The following is a 15,380-nucleotide window of genomic DNA, read 5'->3' as shown; positions in this document are numbered from 1 at the left end:
TGCCTATACCGATACTATACCTATAATACCGTATCTGCAACATTATGAATGGGAATTTGAGGGGAAAAAAATGAGGCTAAGTGATCCATCCACAGCACAGCAACAGATAGTGACTTAAGCAGGGACAGAATGTAGATTCACTGCTGTTCCTAACTTACTAAAAGGCTTCAGACTTCCCATAGCAAAGCATTAAGTGCCTTAAAAAATAAGATTACCCCACAAACTCTAGACTTTGATCATCAACATTATGTCTTAGGCACAGATAAACTGGCTATTTAGTCAGTCATTACTTCTGAAGAGGGAGGAGAAAGGGAGAAATAAACCACCATTATACCATTAGCGACATCACTGCAGTGTGGCCGTATTTTCTTGTGCTTTGAAACCCCTGACACTAAGTAAATTAGTCTCCCTGCAATGCAAGATCAATTATTTCAGAAAGGTAGCCAACATGCAGGGAACAGCGGACTTTATCTGTAAGTGATGCAGGCTATGCACAAGGAAGATGTGTCCATGTGTCATCACATACTTTTAGGAACTCCAGTCACAGACCAGGATCATACTGTGTGTTAAAACTTGGCAGAGACACAAAACCATCCCAGTGCACCCGGTTCTGATGGTCCACTTCAGCATAGCAGGACTGCAAGGGTTGCGCCCAAACTGCAGAGACCACTGGAAAGGCACCATCGTTACAATGCATTTGTCTTTGCAGAAAGCAGCAGATAATCAAAAAGAACAAATCAATGGCCTCTGAACTGCTACCGTTGAGGAGATAACAAGAAGTCAAGATTACAGCTGGAATTTCAGATCTGATGAAAACTTAATAGAACCAAAGTGTACTAATTTTACCGCAGTGCTGCATAGTACCAAGTAATACACTTTCTGGTGTGAAATACTTTGTTGAAATTTGTCAGTCAAATAATCTAGTCTCTCATCCCACTGTACGTATCACCTGGCCAGCTAGCAAAAGAGGAAAATTAGGCAGAGCACGACCTGCCCATAGCTAATTCAGTTACCCTGAAAAGTAGGAGTAATTTGAAGCATGCTTACTTGGGGAGAAGAGACTTTATTGCTGCAATTTCATAAGGCACAATTGCTCTCCACAGATATTTGTACTTTGTAATTCCTTCACTGGAAAACCTATTTGTTAACAGCAGCTAAAAGTAGACCTTAATGAGGAGAATAAGTGACTGATAAAATACTTATAAAAAATGATTAATATTTTGCAGATTAAAAAATATCCCTGAAATAACTTAGGGCTTTTGAGCAAGAATCTGAAGAGGTGTTCCTGTGAAGTCATATAAGCCACAAGGAAACTATACCAAATGCAAAAGGAGAGTAAATTCCTCTTTTGCCCTACAAGTTGACACCTGCCAGTCAGGAGTGGCTTCACCCACAGTGCTGAAATTCAAATCAAAGCAGCTGCTAAGATCTCCACTGCTGAAATCCTGTCGTAACGGAAACTTACTTCATGCACCAGAAAAAAAAAGTCTCTACAAGAGTTTTTCTATTTCAAGGCCAACATCTGGAGCGAGATAAGAATGCTCAGGGCTCAACTTTCAATGCAATTTCCAAATCAAGCTCTTGCAAAGATGGGTCAGTGTTGCCTTGTCCTCTTGAGAAAAATCTCATGCATATAGTCCCAAAATCTTCCCTGATGTGACTCATTGCGGTGAATCATAGCAGTGAGGGCCTCGCCCTGGTCAAGGCTTTGCCAGTAATCCTGCAGCCACATCTCTTTCCAACTGAAACAAAAAAAAGAGACAGCAGCATAAACTATCAAAACCCCTAAATGTTCTGCAGCTGTAATAGCACTGAAATAATTTTTTTTTTTGTTTCACCTAAAAGGAAAACAGGCCCAGAGATGGTCATAACAAAGTATGTTCTTACTGTGCTATTGTGCTCAAAGTTATTTAAAGAAACTTGCCATGAAAATTCTTCCAGAAAATGCAAGTTCACATATGTGAAGTAAGTTCACAAATGTATATAACAGCCTAAGAATCAGGGTTTTTTTTCTTTTTTTCTAGATAAATCATTTAACAATTAGAGAATGACAGCTACTCATTACAAACTCAGGTTATACAAGGCAGAGACAAAAAAAAAATCATTGTATCCTTCAGCCCTGACTCTATCTCCAGATTAGATGGTCGAGTACAGGCTTTCTGTTTTTCAATGCATACATTCTCAAGCTTTTCATAGCACACACTACATCACTGCAACTTTCAGCAGTTCCCTTCCCATTCATCACTATGTGGACTACTTCTCTCATTTGTATTATATCAAGGTATGGCAATAATTTCTTTATTTCTTCTCCATTGCATCTGCCACCCAGCCACGTAAGCCCATCACAAATTCTGGAAAGAAGGGCCAAACGTCAGGGTTTTTTTTTTGATCTGTGCACATGAGTTACCCAATACATGTTAACTTACAGAGAGAGCTTTTCGCTTCTTCTCCCTCCCAATCACAGAGAGAAGTGCAGTGCCTTCTGCATTCACTCTATACACCGTAGATTAAATCCAGCATGGCTGCACTGCCCAGAAGGAAACCTCACCCACTGCTCCAGGAAGACCAAAAGAAACACACAACATGTCATAGTTGCTTTCTTTGTGGAGCAGCATCTTCTGCGGTCAACAGCAGCATCTATGGTGGGACATTTCTGCAGCATATGCCAACAGAGAGCTCAAAATAAAGCTCTTAACATAGATTACAATGTGAAGGATCATAAACAGGGGCTTACTTCTGCATTTTAAAAAAATAATCTGCTGAAAGGTTCCTTTGTAAAATGCAGCACTTGGCCGTAGTGTGAGATCACACTGCTTCCCAGCTAAATTCATCAACCTTTGTTCAAGGACTGCCAACGTGAGTTGCTTGTTTTTTCCAGCACTGAATAAGGCACACGTTAGGAAAATGAGTATACTTGCATTAAGTACTAGACACAGGACTTAAGAGGCAGTAGGTAACAGAAAAAAGAAAATGTTTTCCAGCTGAACTCATACGAAAAAAACAGTGAAGGGAATTCCAGTATTCAAGTGAAGACTTTTGCCAGAAACATTAAATAAGAACACTCTGGTGTTTTTCTTTTTACATTGCTATTATTGGTTTTTAAGAAAATAATTTCACACTGATTCTGTAACTTGGAAAAATCTGGTACCCCAGGATGAACGGGACTGTACAAATACCCTGAAACTACCAGCTAAATACACCTGAAACATTATTACGATGAGATACAGATCTGTGTTTAATCCTGGCTGGTTACTGGATTCTATTCCAAGAGACACCTTACAGTGTAGATGTGGCAAATCTGATACACTTTTAAGCTGGTTTTTCTCTTGTTGTAAATAAACTATGACATCAACATAAAATGGCAACTAGCAAAACTGTGATGGTTTCAAAACACTCCTTTATCAAAGGCGCGCTGGCTTCTCATTTCTCATGCCACCACAGTGAAAACTTGAGGTAACTGGAAAGGTACTATCGCTTAGTCTTCTTACAGTTATCCTCTCAAATGCCCCACTTTTGGAAAATGAATATCAATTAAAGAAATCAAACATTTCTCTTCACAAAGGTGGGAGCCCAAGATTAATTGGAGATTGTGGTACCAACTAAACAGCTATTCCACTCACCAGTAGCACCATGACTCACTATTTTCTGTACAAAGCAGCCAAGAATTCTATAGGTTATAGCGACTGACCCATAACCTAACCCATAGAAACGGTTGTTCTCCGACATTTCTTCTTAAGCTCACTTGGGTGTGAAGCCCAGAAGTCCAAATACCAGTGAGGCTGCAAGCGTAAGGATTTAGTAACCACATCTCCACACCTAGAGCTAAAGGACAGCGAGGTGAAGGTACAACAGTGTGCTCTCGCTACATATAGCTACAGAGTGAGAGATTCCAATGCAACAGTTCTGTCAGTTCAGCGCAGTTGTCAACCCTAAAAACAAATTACACCTGGGAATGCAGGTTACAGAGCATGCAGATACGCAGAGCAACCTTACTGCAATTGCATACTTGCTCTAAAAATATATACGCTCCAATTGCCTTTGTTGCTCTGAGTTCCAGAAGCCTCCAGGACTCCAAGTCACATTGTATGTTTGTAGTCAGACCTTGTATGTTGCATATAGCCTATCAGTTGTAACCCCACCAGGCCTGCGTCACGTTTCCACATTAATGTTCTCTAAAGTGACAAAATACACAGTTGACTGGCCCTGTAGACAGTCTTCTAAACTGATCAGACTGTTGAGATAATATCATCAAAGTCTGACAAAATATAACCACACTTCACTAATGCTTTGGTGGCAATTTTAGGTTACTGTCGTGCCATTTCAAATTCCAAGTAACCACTTTCCAGTTTGGAGATAAAACTGGTGAAAGCTCAGATGCTTATGGGATAGGAACCACTGTGTATCTCACTGGAGACCCCCTTGTTCATGCCTCGGCAGGTACAGGTATGTGTCTTTCTAACACTGATAGCAGACAGTGTAGAAGCTTCCCTGGCATAATTTTTCCTGACATGTCTACAGACAGGGGGAGAATAACATACTGTGGTTCAGTGAGTCATGGAAACTGCCGTGGGATGCAAGTGTAGCTTGGATTACAGACCAGCTGTCCAAGACTCCTTGCTGGTGACCACTGCACAGGACACGAGCACCTGAGCCCACCAGGAAGCAGCCTAGGCACCCATGCTGGGCCTTCAAAGGCATTTCTCTGGTGCCATCTGCTGCTCAAGCAAAAGAAAATCTAGGAGAAAGCAGAGAATACTCAGATAGGATGCTGCACAGCACACTATAAGGAAAAAACACATTTTGGTACAAAGAGTGAGAAAAGCTCCAATGAATCAGTCAAACAACAGAAAGCGAAGGATTATGAACCCCTTTACTTACTAGGGCGAGTTTCTGATTGGTCAATATGAGAATTAACTGTAATATGAAAAATGCTTCTTAATGACAAACGTTACAAACATTTTGTAAAATAGACACTTCCTAAACAACCCGAATAACCTCAGGCTTATTTACCTTTTTAAACTTCAGTTGGCCGTTTCTGAAAGCATCCACACATAGGATGAAGTAATTCCCCACACTTATAAAATTCTTCATACTTTTTTGTGGATGGATAACCTCATAAAAAATTTTTAGCACTTCATATCCATGTAGAACTTAGTTCTGGGTTAACTACTTGAAGTGATGGATTCTACATTTTCAACACACTGTCCTGCTAACATTTTAACACTCCTAAGCATTCAATTCCTTAGTCTAGGAAATTATTTACAAAGCTGTAAACTGATACAAACTGGAATAGAGTATATTGACAACTTCTTTCTGGACAGTGCATGAGATTGTCCCAATATTTTCAGAAAGTCATTAATTTAATACTACAGCAGGACTTACATCAGCCCATTGAAATCTTAGGGGACAGCTACGAACATAGGCAAGGTCCGCTGCGGCGGAGGGTTCATCTTTGTGACGGCTGGCTGGTGGCTTTTAAGAAAGTGAATTGCATGCACCTGAGTAACTGCCTGTGACGGCAGAAATTGCTGCAGGTAATACAAAGAAAAATGACAAAGCTGGGGGATCCAAACACGTTACACTAGTAATACATGCTACAAAAAGTGCACCTGTGATTTATGGACTGCAAGAACCCTTCCTTCTAGCAACTGCAACTTCAAATGCGGGCAGTGGCAAAACTCCAGGTGTGGGAATCCAAGCACAGACTCATTTTGTACAAACACATGTATATATATTAAGCAGACTGTGTGAACAAAACTGTGTTGTGCCTGTCAGAAGCAGCTGCCTGAGGGTCAGCACGGTTAGTTCCCTGCTGACAGACTTCAGGGCAGCTCACGCTGAGCCGGGCAGCGCTGGGCCTGGGAGATTCCAGCAACACCAGCAATCCCTGTGCGCAACAGAGACAAGAAGCTGCACAACTGTCCTTGGTCCTGTGTGGTCCCTCTCCTAAATAAATGTGATGGCATCCTTCAACACAAGCCAGAATCTTTTCACACAAACTAACAAGTCGTCTTATAAAGTATTCTGGGTGAGCATTCCGACTTCTGAAGCCAACAGGAGTTAGCCAGGCCTGCGCCATTCCTGACGCAGTACTGTATGGAGGTACGGAGCATCCTTCACCTGAAGGCTACAGAGTGCTTTCCTACCCCGCCTCCAAACAGAGGCTGAGGCAGACAAAGGACACCAGCACTGCCCAAGGTCACAGAGCATTTTAACAGAACATTGTGAGGATCTCATGCTGCTCATTCCACCACTAACCAACACCACCACCCAAGCATCTCTTCCACCCTCGAGCATCACGCCGTACCAGCAGAGCTACCGTAGCACCCACAAGGCAGAATATAAAGTGCGACCGGAGATGTCTTAAGAGATCCCTTAAGTACAAAGCATGGTTAAAAGTTACAGCTGCTATTATTTGAAGGGTTTTTTTCCTTCAAAAAGCACATTATCGGTACCTTACCTGTCTCCTTCAGAGAGGTCTTCAATGCTTCCAAACCCGGGAGTTGGCATCGGACATCCCATGTGCTTGAACTGAGCTATGCGAGGTTTGGGAGCTGGAATTTTCCCGTGAGACTTTCTGTGTTCCTGCTCCTCTTTGGCCCGGATGTTCTCCCTGTCACAGATGAAACACTCGAAGCCATTCAGGTAATTGGGCAGAGTCATGTCATTCACACCCCACTCCCGCCTCTCCAAGCTCTCTAGCAAGAACTGGTTTTTGATTCCACCAGGGTTTTTATACTCTAGATACTTCAGATATTCCTCTCCATTCTTGTCCAGGAAATCAAGATACTTTGCCAGCTCTTGGGGGCTGTCAAAGTCATCTATCAGAATGATGGAGTGGTTGTTTGGCATCCAGTCCCGCACAGTTGGGGAGCCTCGGTATACTGGGACAGCACCCAAGTGCATGGGACGCCACAGCTTCTCTGTCATGTAGTCGTCACAGATGGCATTCTCCAAGGCCAAGTGGAACTTGTACCTGGCGATAAAAGTCATAAATTCAGAATCTTCTGTCGTGGCTGTAGAGGTGTCTCGCAGTCGCTCACTGGGAAGGTCACGGTTATGCAAGCATTTCCCATAGGAGTCAACCTAAAACAACAACCAGCATCTTTACAAAGGGATTTGTTTGCCCGCAGCCTGTTTTCAGAGCTTGCAGAATTCCTAACTTTGATCAGTTCCTAGCTACCTTAGTTTAGCTTCCCTTTTGCTCCAAGTTCTTTCCCTTGTGACTATTCCTAGAACTCCAGTTCTAACAGCTGTAGAGAAAACTGAGTGCTCAGTTTCAAAACCAGCATAAATGATGCTACAGCTTGGGGCTGGGGGGGTGGGGGAGCGTGCAGAACGGAAGACGTCAGTCCAAAATGTTTTTATTACCAGATAAATCAGAAACTGAGAAGTAAGGAAGGGCATTCAACTCTCTCTATGTTAACTTAAAACTCATCTTTCTACTTAATGGAGATCCAGTACTTTTTCAAAAAGTTATTCCATGCAGTTCCTGTCAGTCTCAGCAGGCTGGCCAAAAAAATCCCATTTGTTAGACTGAGAAAAACTGATGCAGGGAGCAAAAGGAATGCTGTCCAAAAATGAAAGACAACACCCTCGATCTGGAATCTGCCTCATACTTTGGTGGTACACAGTTGTATTTTAAGAATTCTTTTCTCTTTGCTTTGCTACTGAGTACATGCTGAACTTCCACAACAAATGGATCATGACCAATAGAAACAGCAGAAATAACTAGGAAAAATGTATTTTGGATAATGAATAAAAACGGATGCTTTTTACTTTCTATCTATGATCCCTCTGAGTTTTTAAGAGACAAAAGGCACTGGTTTTTTCTGCTTGAAAGAAACTACGTTATTTCAGTTTCTGCAGCTTTTCCTTCCCCTGTACTATACTGCTGAGTTTTTAAGAGAGAAAAGGCACTAAACTTCTTTTTCTGCTTGGAATAAACTACATTATTTCAGTTTCCGTAGCTGCTTCTTCCTATCTACTACCCTTCCAAATTTTCAAGAAAGAAAAAGCACTGAACTTTTTTTTCCTGCTTGAAAGAAACTATGTTGTTTCAGTTCCTGCCGCTGCTCTTCACCAGCTGTGCTGCGGCAGCACAAACCACCAGAGAGGCGGGCAGGGAGCAGATTCCCGGGACACGGCCTGTCCCGGCCACGTGCCTGCACTCCTGGGTGGGCACAGGGCTCGCAAGCGGGCAGCCCCCACCCCCAGCGCAGTGGCCAGAGGCATCAGCGCTTGGCCTGCAAGGCCGGGCTCGTTCGGGCCTGGCCCGGCTGGTGGCTGATCCCGAGCAGCCAACTCTGGACCAACGGCTCCCACCAGCCCAGCGGGCCGGGAACAGCCTGCGGCACGCTTCAGGAAGGCACGCCACGCGCTCCGGGACAGCACGCCACGCGCTCTGGAAAGGCCTCTGGGAAGGCAGGTCATGCGCTCCGGGAAGACACACCACATGCTCCGGGAAGGCAGGCCGCCTGCTCTGGGATGGTGTGCCACGTGCTTCTGGAAGGTGTGCCATGTGCTCCGGGACAGCGCGCCACACGCTTCTGCTGCTAGCACGCATGCCGTTACGATCCGCACCTTGGCCGAAAACCGTGACAAAGGAACCCTGCTGCAAAAGGAGCTGGGGGAGCCGCGGCCCCCTCGGCGTACCTGGATGTACTTCATCAGCTCACGCACGTAGCGATCGCGGTCGGAGGGGACGTCGCAGTGGGACTGCAGGTAGAGCACGGGCGCGTAGCCCCGCCGCCGCCACTCATCCTTGTGTGCCAGCGGCACGGCGGGCCCGCGCAGGTAGCCGGCGGCCGGCAGCCACTGCAGGGTCAGCGGGTAGTCGGAGTGGCGGCGGAAGGTGGCCGTGTAGTTGAAGAGCCCGATACCGGGCGGGTGCGAGAGCAGGTAGTTGTTCATGGGCGACTCCTCGTGGAAGAGCGCCCAGGCCTGGTGGGGCAGGCGGGGCAGCGGCGCCTCGTAGGCGCGGAAGTCGGTGCCGTAGAAGATGAGGGCCCTGGTGCGGCGGTGCCGCGCCGCCCGCCGGCTGCGGGTGGCCAGGCAGGAGCCCCGCGGGCAGTCGATGCGCTCGGTGTCGCCGGGGAAGTGCGGGAAAAGGCTCCCGCTCCACCACAGCAGGATGGGCAGCGCCCGGTTGCGGCGCGTGTCGTTGTTGCCGGGGCCGCGGTAGGACGCGGCAGCCACGAAGGCCGTGCCCGGCGGGACGGCGGCCCGGGCCCAGCCCTCCGCCCCGCACTGCTCCGCCGCGCCGGCCCCGGGCCCCGCCGCCTCCCCCTCGGCCTCCCCCACCGGCCCCTCCGCGGCCAGCGCCGCCGCGGCGCCCCAGGCCAGCGCCAGCCACAGCCCGGCGGCGCCCCGCCGCGCCCCGCCGCCCGCCATGCCCGCCTCAGGGCCCCGCCCCCCCGAGGCCCCGCCCGCCCCCCCCGAGGCCCCGCCTCCCCGCCGCACGCGCCTCCCGCGCCCGCTCGGGCGCTGCCCCGGCCCCGCCGCGGCCCGCAGGGGGCGACAGCTGCCGCGTGGGGAACCTTAACGGGGGGCTGGGGGGTGTTTGGGGGTGTTGGGTTTTGTGAGGGGGGGTGGTTTGGGGATTTTGGGGGGTTTGGGCGGGTTCGTTCTTTTTTGTTTCTTTTTTGTTTTGGGTTGTTTTGGGGGGGGCATTTTTTTTTAATTTGGGATTTGTTTTGGTTTTAATTTGGGGTTTTGGGGGTTGTTTGGAATTTTTGTTCTGTTTTGCTGTGGGGTCTTGGTTTGGTTCTGGGGGCAGTTGGTTTGTGGGTGGTTTTTTTTCCTGGGCCTTTTCCGTTTGCCTGGTTGGGGGTTGGTGTTGCTGCTGTGATGGTTTTTCTGCCAGCTGTGGCTCCCCGCAGGCTCCCCTTCCGCACTGCCCCGCGCACCCCCCGGCCTCCCTGCGGCTCAGACACTCCGGGAACGGGAACCCGGCCCCGCCACGGAGCCCCCCCAGGAGCGGCAGGATCGCGGTGGCGGTGCCACCCGCTTATGGTTCAGTCCTTAAAGGCAGCTCCCCCTGCCCAGCGGCCCAGCCCGCGACACAGGCCGTGGGCCTGCGCACATTCTCGGTCATACAAGGCCCAGGTGACACGCGGAGCCTTTTCGTTTTCCCTCGCGAAGCTCAGCCCTGACGTGCTGGGGCACAGCTGCCCCCCCAGCCCCTCCAACTGCATGCTGCAGGGATGCTCATGGACACGGGCCCAGCAAGGGCATTCCTCCAGGCCCGCACCCACAAAACCAGCCGCCGGCACAATTCACTCCACAGTTACCGCAGAGGATGCACGAGGCCCATGGGTAGTGCCACGCAGCAGTGCAGGACAACAGGTTCTGGACACCACATACATTGCGTAGGAGAACCTCAAAAATACTCTACAGCAAACTTGGGCGTTGTTGGATATTAGCAATGTTTGTCTTGTACTTTGATACAGGTTGTTGGAAGGTTATCAGCAAATCGTACAGCATCACCGTTCCAGCCTACAGCCAAGTTATACAGCCCGTTCGCACTGCAACTTGTTTTTGCAATTGGTACCCCCCCTCAAAAAAAACCAAAACACAAAAAAAACCCCAAAACAGCACAAAAGCAGAACAAAATCAAACCAGCCTCCCCCCCAGCTTCCTTGCCGCCTTAACTCCGACACAGACACTCTAGTTCTCTGAAAAATTAAGACTGCGGAAGCCTTTCGGTTCACACCGTCACAAGGTAAGGGCAGCACCTGCCAAATCAGATCCAACACCCCGCACCGACCAGACTCCAGCTGTGTCTGAGAACAGGGAAATCTCTTTGCAAAAGTGAAAGGTCAGAAGGGGCAGAAAGTTAAAAAACAGTCACCCAAGCAAAGCAACACTGAGATTAAGCGGCACCTTCTGCCTGCTGACTCGCCAAGTTTATCGTTCGGTGTGAATAAGGAGAAAAAAGAAAACAAAAAACCTGAACTTGGTCAGCAGAAGTTTGGACTGCAAAGGATCAACTGGCTAGACTTCAGCCCTTCCCCCCTTCCCCCTCCCGCAAAATACAGGGTTTGGAAAAATAAGCAGTGTTTATTTACTAACAATGACATAAAATACATCTTAATATATTTTTATTTCTTTACAAATTAAAAGATGCATTGGAAAAACAAGTGAAGAAAAATGAAAGGTTCATTTATGATTTCATTTCCACTCCCACACCCCCCAATATTAATACTAGAAATTAGTATTTGTGGAAGCCTGTGGTTGCTGTGCCTCAATATTCCTGGGAAGATCTTTCCCACCCCCACCCCCGGTTAAAAATCCTCTGGGTTTATTTGGTTGGAGGCAGTACACATGGAGTAAAAAGTCAGCCGCATTCATACAAAAACGCTGAAGGTTCTGTCAACTACATCTTGAAAGAGTTTCTCCATGACAATTTTCATATTCCCCTTTCTGTGTAGTGATGGGAGGGAAGACAAACTAGCAGCATTAGAAGAAAAAATGGATTTATCTACATGCTACAGGATACGGAACTAAAACCACAGCCAGATATTTTTCTGATCTTCACAAGGACTTTCAAATATCAAACCCAGATCACATGTTCTCTAATCCACCCACATTCTTCCTTCCACTTCTAGTGCTATTGGTAGCTTCAACTCCTGCGTACGGTAAGAACACTTGCTCAGCGTTCAAGCTAGAATATACAAGCCCCCTTTCACAAGTGAATAAACAAAGCCCTTAGAATTCTGATTTTGATTTACACTTGCTCCCTCTTCGCAGGAGTCTTCTCATCCCCCCTTGAAGAATGGAGCAGCAGAGTGGCCAAAGTGGATGGATTAATCTGTCTGAGGTATTTTAATTTAACAAACAGGTTATAAAAAGGTTTTGTGCAAGCTGATCAGTAGGTAGAATGGGGGAAGGTATAAAGATCCAGTAATGAAACTCTTCACTACGGCCCCGATGCTTTCAATAACTGCAATTAGGTACCTGCGATACCTACTACAGTACGCTCAATCTCAAGTTTTCTTATCCCCTTCCCTTATGTTCCAGGGTACAAAGGAATCTCAAATTTGCATCAGTATAAATCAAATTCCAGCTTGTTCACTACGATTCACAATAATATGGTTGAAAGTGGCCACTTCCTTATCATCTAGATCCTACACAGCCCCACATCACCTCGTTAGAAGTATTTTCTGCTTAAGGTTAAGAGGCTTTTGTCCCCACCATCTGGACAGGTAAGCTCTGCAGGAGAGGCCACGGAACATGGGTCGGGTAGGACACGCAGCGCTGTGCGATGAGAAGGAAAGGAGTTACCACACACGCCGGCAGGAAGCGCCGCCTCTGCCCCCACGCTGCTCAGCAGCTTTCGGTTGCTGCTCTCTGAACTATTACTGCTTCACAGATCTGCAGACACTACAGCACCGGGGGAGGGCCCTGCTGCCTGCTGGCTTACCGCTCTTTCCCTTTTCAGGGCTTCCCGGTCCAGCCAGCCATGCGGCACCCCGCTGCGCTGCCACCTCACAGGTCCCTCTGCAGAGACGACACGGAGCGCTTGGCTGCTCCAGCTCCCATCACCTGACCTGCCTCTTGTCCTCCCCACTGCGCATCCTCTTCACACCTGGAGCACGCACACACGCCCATACAAACACACAGCAACTACCAGAAGTTTTGAAGAGTTATCGCTTTTTCACCTGATGTTGAATCATGTACAGTGAACTGAAAAAAAAACCAAAAAACAAACTACATTCATTACGACAGGATTAGCGAGCATGGGGTGGGGTGGGGTGTGAAGTCCTGCCAAGCACAGGAAACAATTTAGATGCAGGTAAAAGACCTGGTATCAAAGGCCTTTTTTTTTTTTTCTTTTTTCTTTTTTTTTTCTTTTTTTTTTAGCCCTCACCAGGAAAATTTTTCATCTCTCTTACGGGACTGGGAGAGGTTGAAAGGATTTCTGCTTATGCAATGTGTATTAAAAATTATGGAATTGTACAGATTTCTATGTTGTCCTTTTTGAGGGCGCTGGGCCTTCTGATCAGGTCATTAGTGGAGACCAAAATGTCACTGCTGAGCTCCAGCACCGCTCCCTCCTCTAGCTCAGTAGCTGCCGAATCTCCTTGTGCATGTGACACAGGAAGTCCACGTATGAAGCGCCCCCACTCAGGCTCTTGTCCTCCACTAGGAAGTGTTTGAACAGCATTTCCAGCTTATCTTCTTGCTTCACAATTATTAACTACAAAAAACCAAAAGAACAAAACCAACAGTGAGTTGTTAGCAGAGTTAACGCTTTTGGAAAAAAGAGCAGAGCGCTAAACAGCTCAAAAATCCAAAGCCGGGTAACTGGAATCAACGGGAATCACAGCATATACGGGCTTATGTGCTTTGACTCCTGTAACTAAGCTGTGTGAGGTGTCAATCCCTTCTAAATAGAAGGAAAATAAGTGTACATTGTTTGTGCAGTAGTATATCACAATAGGTCTGAAAAAAAATTAGTTTTATAACTATAGTAGGCACAGAACTCCAAAACCAGTATCAAAACTCTTTTCAGATCCTTGAAAACTTTACGTTTGAATCACATTTATGAGACTAGGAGGACCAAGCTCAGCGCTGTAGCGTTACCAGGCATCAGCCGCTCTGCTAAAAGGGAAGGGCATTTAAAGCTACGAACACAGGGCAACATTTTTACCTTCATGTAGCGGGATCTCTGCATTTGAAGCATGTTAATAACAGATCGTACTTTCTTTGAAAAGGGATTTTCCAAGACAGGCAGGGTACTCTGGAACGAAATACATCCAATCCCCATTAGGCAGGTGAAGTAGAGCAACATTAAATAAAAAAAACTCAGCAGCTTTGTCATAGTACGTAAGGTTAGAGATACCCCCGCTACCATCCAGTCTCTTTGACCTCAACTAGTGAAAAGAGAATAATCACACTGTATCAGAATTAAAGGTCAATTGTTCATTTCATTTACATATCAACTGCTCTCCTCACTATAACACTAGGGAAAAGCACGGCCAACACGCCCAGACAGCGACATTTCCACCAGTGTCACACCCCTGTGCTTCTCTTGTTCCTAGTACAAAAAATTTAACACTATTTTCTCAACTTGGCTTCTCACTGTTTATAAAGTTTTGGGCCACTATCACAGACACTAGGCTCCCGTACCGCCATCCAGCTCACCAAGGCGCTGCTGATCTGGCCGAAGGATGACACGCCAAAGAGGTTCTGGATCAGGCCCTGCTGCACGTTGACTCCCACCCACACAAAGATGTTCAGCCCGTTCTCCAGCAGGTATATGTCACCCTTGGAGAGACGTTCTTCTGAGTTCCGGATTGCTGGTGGCAAGGAGTCACTGTCAACATCTGCTTTGGTCTGCTTTACAGTGAAATGAATTAAAACAATAAAATCAAGATTATGAAACAAGAACTTCTGAAGACATCCTGAAAATTTCTGCCACTAAGGCCCCAATAGTTTTCTCATTTCTAAGACTCCTAAGACTGCAACAGCTGGGACTGAAGTATCACTCCCCAGCTCAGTTTTCTTACTGAACGTGACACAGAAGCAGATCAGAGACCCCTGGTCAGCCAAAGAGAACACACGGCTTCTGTGAAATGACTCTGCAGTTCCACCATTGCCTCCTGGTGTAGAAATGTAATTAGTTGTTAGTGTTACTCCAGTGACTATGGTACTGCAAAGTCAGAATAGTACTTCAAGTTTTGCTGCAACGATGAAAATTACTATCTGAAGTTACAAGAAGTTTTAGGATTTTTAAAAGACTATGGAATTCCAGAGTCAAAAGCTGTCATCCTCACAGCTCAGGAAAAAAAAATCCCCCAGAAAATTCACAAGATGCAGTAATGCGTCTGCCCCTGAGTGGAATTAAGTGAAATCTCCCAACAGATGGCAGATCCCAAATCCTTCTCCAATCGCTTTCCCTTGCTGAAACACGAACGCCAACCCTTATGAGGAGTCAAGACAACAGCAAGTCTCTAGTAGTACAAATACCCCTGAATTACTCACCAGGGGCAGAAGCCTGGGATAAAAGAAAACGTTTGTTTCTGCCACATCCATGGATGTGACTAACTGACGAATGTAGGCACGGTCATCTGTTGTGACCTCCGGAGCGGGCTGAAGGACGTCACTCTTCAACACACAGTTCAAGTACACAGGAAGCAGCTTCATGCATTCAGGGAGGATCAGCTACAAGGCACAAGCAGACAAAGTCGGTCAGCTGTCGTGCTGAATAAGCTTAGGTTGGACAAAACGAGGCTTGCGTGAACCAACAAAGTGTGGTTTAGCTGTGAGGAGTAAAAGCAGAGAGTCTAATTCTATCATGGACTTGCAAAAGGAACATAAAACTTTTCCCTGGAGTGCTTCCTGGGCTCCAGACACGTGTCCAAGAAACCATTCTC

At 46.8% G+C, this 15,380-nt stretch overlaps 2 protein-coding genes across 8 annotated transcripts in view; both read right to left on the bottom strand.

The window, feature by feature from the left end:
• Positions 1 to 1,043: 1,043 nt before the first annotated feature.
• On the bottom strand, positions 1,044 to 9,383 carry FUT11 (fucosyltransferase 11). Its single transcript, XM_040606723.1, has 3 exons — positions 8,656 to 9,383; positions 6,461 to 7,086; positions 1,044 to 1,742 (listed from the first exon to the last, which is right to left on the bottom strand). The coding sequence occupies exons 1-3, from the start codon at positions 8,911 to 8,913 to the stop codon at positions 1,595 to 1,597; spliced, it is 1,032 nt and encodes a 343-aa protein (XP_040462657.1). The 5' UTR covers positions 8,914 to 9,383; the 3' UTR covers positions 1,044 to 1,594.
• Positions 9,384 to 12,637: 3,254 nt separating this feature from the next.
• SEC24C (SEC24 homolog C, COPII coat complex component) overlaps positions 12,638 to 15,380 on the bottom strand; it is a 37,684-nt gene continuing 34,941 nt past the window's right edge. For 4 of the 7 annotated variants that reach the window (XM_040606714.1, XM_040606717.1, XM_040606720.1 and 1 more), the window contains 4 exons: positions 14,989 to 15,168; positions 14,149 to 14,343; positions 13,655 to 13,744; positions 12,638 to 13,201 (listed from right to left, as the gene is read on the bottom strand). In XM_040606714.1, the coding sequence (XP_040462648.1) occupies positions 13,061 to 13,201; positions 13,655 to 13,744; positions 14,149 to 14,343; positions 14,989 to 15,168 (606 nt within the window). In that variant the 3' untranslated portion in view covers positions 12,638 to 13,060. The remainder of the gene's footprint in view (positions 13,202 to 13,654; positions 13,745 to 14,148; positions 14,344 to 14,988; positions 15,169 to 15,380) is intronic. The other 3 variants (XM_040606716.1, XM_040606718.1, XM_040606721.1) reach the window with 1 other exon arrangement.

The sequence above is a fragment of the Falco naumanni genome, chromosome 9, assembly GCF_017639655.2.
Source record: "Falco naumanni isolate bFalNau1 chromosome 9, bFalNau1.pat, whole genome shotgun sequence".
In the NCBI taxonomy this organism is placed as follows: domain Eukaryota; kingdom Metazoa; phylum Chordata; class Aves; order Falconiformes; family Falconidae; genus Falco; species Falco naumanni.
Note: the sequence above shows the minus strand (reverse complement) of the source record. Positions and strands in the feature narration are given on the sequence as shown.

Coding starts and splice junctions, on each gene's coding strand:
- FUT11 (XM_040606723.1), bottom strand. CDS start 8,913: ATGAACAACTACCTGCTCTCGCACCCGCCCGGTATCGGGCTCTTCAAC. Junction 7,087..8,655: donor AGCTGATGAAGTACATCCAG/GTACGCCGAGGG, acceptor TTGTTGTTTTAG/GTTGACTCCTATGGGAAATG. Junction 1,743..6,460: donor GACCTCTCTGAAGGAGACAG/GTAAGGTACCGA, acceptor TTTTTGTTTCAG/TTGGAAAGAGATGTGGCTGC.